General features: G+C 26.4%; 1 protein-coding gene across 1 annotated transcript in view; it reads right to left on the reverse strand.

Annotated features, from left to right (window-relative positions):
* LOC112689184 (protein vestigial-like) overlaps positions 1-11816 on the reverse strand; it is a 32452-nt gene extending 20636 nt beyond the window's left edge. Inside the window, exon 1 of the mRNA XM_025562759.1 lies at positions 11140-11816. Within this exon, the coding sequence (XP_025418544.1) occupies positions 11140-11268 (129 nt within the window). The 5' untranslated portion in view covers positions 11269-11816. The remainder of the gene's footprint in view (positions 1-11139) is intronic.

An 11816-nucleotide genomic window follows, 5' to 3' on the forward strand; every position in this document is an offset into this window, starting at 1 on the left:
GTTGAACAGTAGTGCAGAAACATGGAATCCAACTCATCTCAGCCATTCCAATTTGTTCATTAGGTTTTTGGTACGTAAAAGAATATTTCAAATGTTTTTTTCATGTAGATCTGCATTATTCGTACGTGAGTATTCGTTTCACATTTACCCGTTGCCCACTAAATACGCTTGAGGAATATTTACACATGGTCATTTGAAAACTCCCAGATCGGTCCGTATACGCATTCTTTGAAAATAAAAGTTAGTAGCTACAGGTGCAATAATTAATGTTCTTTTACGCGGTTCTATATGGGGTCAATCGTTAATAAAATAATATATATAAAAAAAATAATAATTTAACAATTCTTATTCAAATCGAATATTTATAAGTATTCGGAGATTTTTTGAGTAAATTGTAGGCAATCTAAACACAATATATATATTTGGAAAAATATCAATAAGATTTTGTTCATAAAGAAGTTTTTCTATAGCACTACAATTATCAATATCCGAAGAAACTATTTTGTAATAATGGTAAAATGAGAAATTTCTGTTTTTAAACTATCATCCAAATCTTTATGATTAATCTGAATATAATTATTATAAATCTTTAAATACGAAAGTATCTGTCAATAAATATTGATAAATTTGTTTTTATGTATTTATAATTATAAAAAAGCTACAAACTCATATTTTTGAGGGGGCCCTGATCTATAGCCCACTTAGTCCTTCCTTAATCTAGCTTTGATTATAGCAATCAAACCACACATAATATTAACATGGAAGACAACACGGTGACGACGAAAAGAGTACTCAGAATGATAAACGCACGCAGGCTCACACACATACAAACAATGTATATATGTCATACATATATACATCCATAAAATAATGTATATATATATATATATAGGTATAAAGGTAAACAAGTCAAATATGAAATTGTCCTTTAATGAATATAACCTAGAACTTGTGAGAGTTAAACTACGTTTATAGCATATCTGTCTTTATATAAGTATAATATAATAATTGCAATAGTTTGTGCCAGTACAAAATGTATTCATAGACTCACAAGTTACATTATTTCTTAAATAATAAAGAAAAGGGAAAAAGAAGAGTTGAATCATAAACATAAGACACAATACACGAGTTAGGTTTAGAACACAAGTATTGACAAACAACTTTTTGCAAATATTTTTGTTTGTATTTATAATACATTTATTATACAGTTACGAAACTAGCGCAAAAATACATTTACTATGTTAATATTCATTATTCGTATGACGCGTACATTGAGTAAATTAATTATGTAAAATATTAAGCACCTAGATGTATAACAAATAAATTTGTATTTTTGAGCCTTGACCATAAATTCGATTTTATTATTAAATATACATAATATTTAAATACAACTTAAATTGTATTACGTGTATTGTATTATAATTTATTCTTAAAATTATGAAACTAAAAATTATACAATTTTATAGTTATATTATATTAAAAGATTTATCATTTATTGTTGAAATACTAAAATATGAGTATATAACAATAATTATAAAAAATGTAACGCAAGTTTTAAAAATCAATAAAAATACAAAAATTATTAATACAATGGAATAAAAGAGAAAATATAAAAATTCTATTAATTCAAAGTAATGATTTCTTTTTAAACTAAAAATGAATTATTATGATTTCCGCTATTAAACTATTAAAATCAGAATAACTAAACAAATTAACTTTAAGTAGATCGTTATTAATATTCCATTAAATATTATTATATACTAACTTAAATCGATGGTAACTATATCTTAGGTTACACATAACTGTTTATTAAAAACAATTAAAAAGTTTTATAACAAAATTACCTATATAGTTTTAAACATAAATGTAATAATAAAAAATAAATTATGATTTATTCATCAAACATAATTAATTAGAAAATATTAGAATCTAAAAAATGTAAACAAAAGATATAAAATATTATATACAAAATACATAAATAGTTGTTCTAATGAATTGTATGAATTTTTTATAACGGGTTAACTATAACTATACATTAAAACAAAACATTATATTCCAAAACAATCACGTCTTTAGAAGGTTGTCAACACAATGCGGGTCGCGTGTCGGATAAAAACGCCTGAAGCAATAATATTATCCTGTTTCTCTCACATTCTACAAATAATTCACCACCGTTGCCGACACATTTCAACAAAAATCTTTTATTGTAAAAACTTGTTTTTGTTTCAATATTGAACTGTTGATATGCACAAATTTTGCTTAAAATCATAAATGACTTAATTTAGTGAACCCAATTGAAATTATAACTTTAAATCGAATGACATATTATTTATAATATAACAGAGATTAATGAAAATATTGATTTTTATTTAATTGTTCCTGGAAAAAAATTATGTATAATATTCAATTTTTATTAAACTATAATAATATATGATGTATCAGAATAATCAATTATTAATGAGTATATTTATGACAACAACAACCTCAACTTAATTTGATGTTAAACAAAATACCGTAAGTATTTTGAATGATGAAATAATGTTCACAATAATTTGTCAATGTACACGTATATAATACATGTAAACATATATTTTCAATAACGATGATTATTCCATGATATGTATTCAAATTGTAAAATGTTTTGTGTATTTTCCTGAAATGAATGATACCTGACTACATTTTATTCACATTATGTACATAATATTTTAATATACATTTTTAATTCATTTCATAGAAAACAGGTAAATGCAATAATTGAAATTATTGCTTTGCATTTTTTACAGTGAATGACATTCAATTCCAGACATTCGTAGCATAATATTTTTCCATGTCTGGACATAATTTGATAATTACACATACAATTTCACATGATGCATACCACTGTTTATAAATAACTGCAGTTGAATACTAATTAATTCAACGTGATAACTTTCATTTTGATATATTTTATTATAAAATTGTGTAAATTATATTAATCTTGATGGAACAGTATTGATAAATGTGTACTTTACCTTTAGACCAATATATGTTCATAGTCACATAAAATAAAAATAGTTTTGAGCTATATCATCAATCATATTTAACAGTAATAACAATTAACTATTTATTTAATAATAATCATGAAGACAATCTAATCGAGTATAAGTTGTATCATCATAATATTATATTTGCTTTATAAAAATACGAATTGCTTAATTTGTGTAAGCGTAAATATTTAAATAATGAATACTACAAATAAGTTATTTGTAATAAATAATATTTGAAATAACATTGTTAAATAATTAAAATTAAATGCATGGAATTTTTATTTAAATTTTAAAACACTGTTCATACTCAATATATGTAAATATATATATAGTATTAGTAAGATAAAAATTAAATTTTAAACGTCCAAATAAAGTTTAATATTATTAAATTAAATATTTGTAAACACAAATAAAAATTTTTTTCTGTATCCTAATTTAAATATCATGAAAATTTGAGGGGCCCTTGGCTGCAACCCAGACAGCTTTTCCCTTAAACCAGACCTGTATACGTTTAAGAAATAAATTTACTATATTCTTCTATAATCCACTTATCGATAATTTAATTCTCAATGTTCCCAGCTATGAGCTATGAACTATAATATAGTTAATTAATATATATATATGATGTATGGAATCTAAATATTTTACAATTATATTACCTATATATCTCAATGTAGTCAATATGTCAAGTACTCACTGATTCCTTAACTTGAAAAAAACAAATAATGGTTTTAAGTAGATTAAAAATTGTCCGTAAAAAAAATTCTCAGGCGTAAGGTCATTCTTAATACACATCATTTTACAATAGAAGTAATTTTTTTTATTGTTCGATTTTTAAAATTCTGATAAACCTTAAATAAATTAGTGATTTAGTAAATAATTGATATTTGTGTGACGAAGACATGGATAACATATGTAAAAATACTTTATGCATTAACCTATACATAGATATAACACATCACAACATGATAACGTTTGTATTTTGTTAGTAATTACCACACGTGTAATTTTTTTTTTTTTGTTTGGAGTTTAATAGCAATACTCTTATAAACAGATATCAAATTTTATCAACAGACATTAACTAGTATCGTTCTCTCTCTAACTTATGGTGAATTTTAAAAGACGTGTTTTCCAAAACAACCGGTTCCCAGTTTATATGTGACAGTATGCGTACATTGAAAATAGGTAATGATTAACCAAGAAAACGATGTTATAAAGCGTGTTCAACTAAACCCATAAAGAAGTAGAAATCATGAACATAGCATATAATAATAAATGTATTTATAAATATAATTATTATTATATCGCAGTTGATTAGATCTGTATGTTTACTGTCAAGACGTGTTTGAAATGTAATGCATATCACTCTAAGTGCTGATCGGCAGCGAGAACACGTGCAATATAATACTCAATGTTTAGCTAGGTTTGTTATTGAGGAGAATTTCAAAAGTTCAACCGTATTAATTACTTATAAGTCAAAGTATTGTACAACGAAACATTTTTAAACATTACAAGGCTGCTCGTTTATGAATATAAAAACTATCACATTTTATTCGATTTTGATACCTGAGACGAATAACAACGTAGATATCCGTAGATATCAAAGTAATTATACTAATTTGTCCTTCAATAAATTGATACAAAACATTTTAAATCTATAATTTTTCATAATAATATCAAGCTATAAGTACTAATTTTAGTACTTAAAATATTTAGTACATTGGAAAAAAAAAATAAAAAGAATCAAAAATGTACGTTTTGAAGGCCTCGAGACATAATTACATAAATATCATTTAGAAATTAAATAGAAGATTAAATATACTGAAGTTATACATAGATGAACTTTATCCCTACTATGATCTGAATGCTAGCACAAAGTACCTATTTATTGTTTTTACAATTAAAATTTATCTATATTAGTATCTATATACATACAATTTATAAAAGTTCGATAATAAAATAAGTAAATCACGTGGAAAATAATTTAATGTTCAGGTTATTAAAATAATACTAAATATTTAAGTTATTAAGATCTTGTAAAAGTATTTTAATTACATTTTTTTTTTTAATAATTTACATAATATGTGATATGTTTAATAATCCAAATGTACAGTGCATTTTTTTTTTGATATGGAACCAATATATATATAATTACATTTTTTAGCAATATTTGCATATGAAAAATCAGTTTATTTATTAATTATTATTTTTTTTTATATTCTGTTATTATAATTTTCAATATTTTAATAATATATTTAATTTATATAATCATAGTTTAATAACAAAGATATCTCAGAAATTAAAAAAAGTTTTTTAAATACTAATAATCCATTGACAAGTCTTCAATAAGCTGTAAGTGTAATCTTATATTCATGAGTTCCTTTTTAATTGCATTATGTTCCTTTGCTCATATAATAGTAAAATTATCAATAAAAGTTTAAGTAATATTAAGTGACGAACAGTATTCGACGAAAACTGACAAACATGAGTTGAAAATACCGAATCCCACAAGATCACCAAATAAATTTCTCGTCCAGAATAGAAAAACACAGGCCGTTATTATTAATACATAATTTGTATACTATTTTCGATTGCTTGGAAAGGAATTACAAATAATTATAAACAATTAACATCCACTTACAAGTGTTCGAAACCAATTTTTCAATATCATAAAAATTAAAGGAATACAAATATTAATTATTTATGATTTTATTAAATTAATAATAATTTAAATATATTTAAATTATCATCGTTAGAATAATGAGTTAATGTATTGTATATAAAAATAACTAAAATTTAATTAAAGTTATTTTTTCAAAAGTTCAATCAAAATGGTTTGTTTTGGTTATTTTTGTATGCATATGGTCAATTTAGAATATATCTATTTTTTAATCAATAAATGTAGATTTACGCTATCAATAGATAAATTAACGCCAAAACTTAATATTTTATTATTTATATGAGAAAACGATAAGCATTTATTATTAATTAACTATCATATTGCTTTGTATTGACAAATTACAATTATCAATTATATTAAACTGCCAAATAATCAATTGAACAGTTACAATCATCCGTCACATGTATGACGATAATTTTTTAAGACCACAGTATTCAGAAATATTTGAAATTTCATGTAGCTCAATTTAATAACCCAGTAATGTGAATTACATGAGTTAAAATTAAAAATAAAACAGTTTCAAGTAGTTAAATTGTTTATACATACTATAAAGATGAATCAACTATATATCTATGTTCTACTTAAACCGGATTTGAAAATAGTTAAGTGATTTAACGTGGGGATATTTAAAAGCTAATTATTTGTATTATATTATATGAAAAACTACAACAAAAGATCTACTTAAATACTCAAGTTTAAATTATTATTTAACACATTCATATTTTAATAACTAGTTACGGTGATATATTTTTAAAAATTATATTATTTCTAATCGAATACTTAAAAAAAAAAATCTATATTTGCAATTTGATAAATTTATATCGATACTTTCATTTATAATAACAATTTTATTTCAAAATCAATAATTCTTCTGTTTAACATAGTAAAGGGTATAATTTATGACTATAATACACAAATAAGTTATATTTTATTACAAACATTATTAAACAGTATAGTATATCATTATCTCACTGATATTTTTTATTAAATTATTAAACTTAAAATATACACGTCATATTCTTCTTTCAAATGTGAATACTTACTAAGAAACGATAAACGAAAATAATTAACAGATAATTAATAATTATACAAAGTAAAATTCAAATCCAGTTTAATACTATAAAAAACATAATATATATTGCCTGAATTATTATTTTATTTAAATACTCGACTGTAACTAGAATTGATTTTAAATAATTAATTACCACGCACTATTTAATTTTAATATTTAATAAATACTGTTCTTAATATTTCATGATTAATGTTCTCAATATTCTATAGTTATTGTTTTTATTTTCCATCTTGTTCTTTATAATATTATTTAAACTCTTTTCCATGATGGTTGTTATTAAATTATCAAACTACCATGTTTAATTTAGGAATTAAATTAATCAATATTTTCAATTACTTATTTAAGGAAGTGCAGTCTCATAACTGTAAATAAGTTTCATAGGCCTCTACACTCCGGGGTCCCGAGGCACTGCCTCACTTTTCCCTATGGTAGCTACGCACTGTAAACAATCTATGTGCTAAAGAAAAGTTCTCACCACACGTGAATTTTACTCACCTTATTTATCCTTTGCAGAAGAAAATTATACATATTTTTATTTTATAAAATAATAATAAAATAATTTAAAGTTATAATTGTTTTTTTTTTCTAAAATAACACATCATGAAGGCATTAACAATAGGCAGAAATATAAATATGGTAAAACACAGTGTCCACATAGTAGGGTTTAATCAGAACTTGCTTATGGATACAGGAAGGCTCAATAGACATAACTTTTTGTGATATCGCTGGAAAACTGTTAAATGTTAATTGAATGTTCGATACTGAACATTCAATAACTATATTACTGACTACATTACTCTGTAGTAGTTGCCTTTAGTTTATTTCCATTAATTGTTGTTTAGTTAAATCAACTTTATTAATAATGTATACAAATAATCATAATAAGTAAGATAGCAAAATAAAATATAATAAAATGGCTTGACTAACATCAGGGAGGAAAAATTGATGTTTAAATTGTTAAACACAAAACAACTAAATGGAGCATAATTCTATATAGCTTCTTTAATTTAGCTACCTCTTAATCTATTTTCTTCTGAAAAATGAATCTAAACCAATTATAAAACGTTCCGTTAATTTTCCCTTCAAAAATTATAACATAAAAATATAATTGTACTTTTAAATAGTGAAAAAAATCACAAATTATAAAAACAGTTGATCAATGTGATTAAACAATTTAATCATATTTGTTAAATGACGTCAAAATATTGTAGATAACATGGATCATATGACATGGATATAATATGGGTCGTCATATACAACTATGTGACATCTACACATAGGCATACATATAGTATTACAGCCTTCGATATAGTAAGATAATTATATCAACATGATGGCATTATAAGTATTTTCCAACTAAGTAATAACTAACTATTACAAACAGCTGATTCGATGTATTTAAACATAATTCATAATTATAAATCTTGATTGTATACATAATGATTTTATACCGAATATTCTCGTACTATATACTAAATCAATGACTACACTCATGGCTTCACTAATAAATGTACAATTAGCAGAGTATCCATTATAGAGCCAATTCTCCTACCACTTTTATACTTGCATTAAATATTATTTTTTACTCGATTTTATTAAAAAAAAAAAAAAGTGTCCTTTAATAGATTGAAATAAAGTGCATAGAAATGCACAGATTTTAAAAAGTAATCCGTTTTACATAATTTAGTTTCAAACTTTTTTAAACACAATACCCACCTTCCCCAGTACCTATACATAATTTAGACAACCTCAAATTCATCATGTCATATTATTTGTATTAATTTCATTCTTTTTGTACACCATTAATATTTATGGAGTAACAAATAATAATACCTAAACACATTTTTATAAATTTCTTACTGATGCAATTTAAATTTGGTAAAATTTTCGTTGACGATGAATGTTTCTCATTTATTTATCAGGAAACTATTTATAGTAGATAGTAATAATGGTAATATAAAATCGTAATTATATATACTTATGATTTTATACATGTATAACTGAGCTAACGTACCTAGTATAAAACTGTGGACCATGCAATACCTAAGTCAAATCTCTTTTATTTTTGAAGGGAATTGTTTTGAGCAAAAAAAAAATTAATATCCAACAAATATGCAAATGTTGTGATAATGGCTACTCCTTTATAAATTGAAAACCAATGTTTTTGCCAGTATTGATTAGCACCTTCATATTGGAAACATTGAAACAAATTTGTTTAAGGGAAATTAAAAAACCTGTATTTTCTAACAAATTTGAAAATGTTGTACTAACTTCTATATTAATTTATTTTTTAATCATCGACTCGAAGTGAGGTTCTGACCCTTATAAAAATAACTAATCCGTTCGTAACAGTATCAAGCGGTTAGTTCACCGAGTTAGTATTAGGCATAATACATATATTCTTTGTCCCTCGAGACGCAGTACCATTCTCATGAAAATTGTCACACGAAATCACTCGAGATGTTGAGCAATGCTAATAAACGTACGTAGGAAGCGATTCCTTCAATAAAACGTTTATTTATAAAATTACAATGAAAGATGAAAAATTATCAAATCATCATCATAGGTAAACTGTTTATTATTTATAGTTATTTAGTTAAACATTTTCAGTACGGTTTCGACCATCATCGCGAGAGCACGTGCTTTATCGCGCTCCGTAGTCCGTATTGGCAACGTCTAATGACCGATCGTTATTACGCAACACATATTTAATAGGTGTGTAACGGAGCGAACTGTTTCGCGTCTATTAATATGACATCATTTAAATCACCACCGGCAACGAATTCTAAACGACACTTGTCTTCGCACTCCAGCTCTCCCTAATCTTTTACCTCACCAAATCAATTCGCTGTTTTGTCAACGGCTGATGATAAGCTGGTATCGAACATATTTACATCTAACTCTAATGCTACAGAGCGCGAGCAACTACCACCAAGTAAAAACGTACTGAAGTTCATTCATATGCCGGCGATTTACGTAAAGAAGATCAGAAATTTTTCTGAGTTTCGTAAAAAATTAATACATCTCACGGATATTAATGATTTTTCGTGTAAGTCCGCACCATTTTATTTAATAATTCGGGCCAACAGTTACCCTGCTTTCGCCACCATTTCGAAGTATCTAATAAGCACTAGTGCGGAATTTCATATCTTCCGTCCCCATTACATGCGCCACTTTAAGGTAGTAATTCGCAATCTACATCATACCACAATTCTATCCGATATCTCAGATGCCCTAGCGGAGCATGGACACTCTGTGGTACACGTGGCGAATATAAGAAAGAATCAACGTCCGTTACCTCTTTTCCACGTCGAATTGGCACTTAAAAATAATAACCACGATATCTTCAACAAATCAACATTGCTCCATTCCATTGTAGTCATCGAAAAGCCAGACGCTAAAATTAATGACCCACCTCAGTGTTTTAAATGTCAAGCATATGGTCATACTCGCAATTACTGTTGTCACTCACCTAGATGCGTCAAATGTGGTGACAACCATCTCACAGCGGACTGCACCAAAGACCGGTCACTCCCAGCTAAATGCGCTCTGTGTTCTAGTGATCACACAGCCTCATACAAATGATGCCCAATCGCAAGAAATTAGTACTATCAAATAAAAAAAAAAACAAAAATGCTAGAACTTCAAAGGCAAGAAGCTCGTACTCGTCATCATGGCAACAACACCAAAGTGGGTCCAACATGTGCCAACATATCTTCAGAGCAACCAACACACACTATTTCTGATACTTTTTCTACATTTCTAACTGAAATAAAAATCTTATTATACCTTCTACTTTCTCTTCTCACCGTCCTAATAAACAAACTTACAATAAATTCCCCATAAGTTATTATAACCAATTACCAACAAATGCATTCAACCTATTTATGTAATCTATATGCCCTTATCTTTATATTAACCTTATTAATATTATTATATTTTTGGTTTTTCTTTCTATTCTGTATACTCAATATTATGATACAATATCTTATTGTTAATTTAATTGAATTACGTTGTATATAATATAATTGTTGAGCTGTAATAGTTGATACTAAAAGCTAAATAAATTAAATTAAAAAAAAAAAAAAGTTACGTATTTAAAGTCACTTAAATGTTTCAAAAATATAAAATATGTGCACGAATCCGTATTGAAAATATGTAAATTTCAAAATACCATTGAAACTTAATTAAAATGTATAGCGTCAATAGTTTTCGTTGGCACTGTCGTTCTTATGTCGTTAAAACACATAAATTTCGAAATAAAAGCATTTAGTGTTTTTTTAAAAACTAGGAGTATAATAATGATATAAGTAGGATATAAATAGTAATATAATGAGTATGTATACGATTAAACTGCTTACCCGATCATATTGATGGGTGAACGGCGTGAAATGGTGGTGCGGCGCTCTGGTCGGTGGAGCGGCCGCGCCCGAAGACCTCTGATACAAATACGGATAATACGCCTGATACATAACCTCTGTGCAGCTCATAGTCCGCAATTGACGCGCGTCCGGCACATTTATACAGTTCTACGATATGAGTCGAAAACGGTGGCGTCTGATGTGCTGTACAGTTGTGTGCTCGAAACGCGAAAAGAACCGAAAAAAATAATTATTTTTTTATCGCCTCGACAGCAAATTAATAATATTATAACGATGACGAACTAATGGCAAATGAAATAAGTGTAAAACACGTCGCGCGAAAAAAAACTCCGGAACGCGGTATCTTAATGGTATAAAATCAAAATAAAATCAATCGATGGGAAAGATAATAAATCAAAAATAATGTTATCCTCTGGATAGGCGATGGCGAAACCGTTTAATTGACGATTTATGCATACGTATATATATATATTTTACTAATAATAATGTTAATTTTTAAATTTAAAGATCCCCACACAACACACGAAACAGCGAAAAAAACAAGCTTAATAACAATAAATAATAATTGTTCAAACAATAGCGGTTCGACGACGGTGGAACACGTGTACGTGCGACTATACATGCGCGCGAGGACTGCGGCGGCGGCCGGCGGCGCG

This window comes from Sipha flava, unplaced genomic scaffold (assembly GCF_003268045.1).
Source record: "Sipha flava isolate LNK unplaced genomic scaffold, YSA_version1 42_pilon_pilon, whole genome shotgun sequence".
Taxonomy (NCBI): domain Eukaryota; kingdom Metazoa; phylum Arthropoda; class Insecta; order Hemiptera; family Aphididae; genus Sipha; species Sipha flava.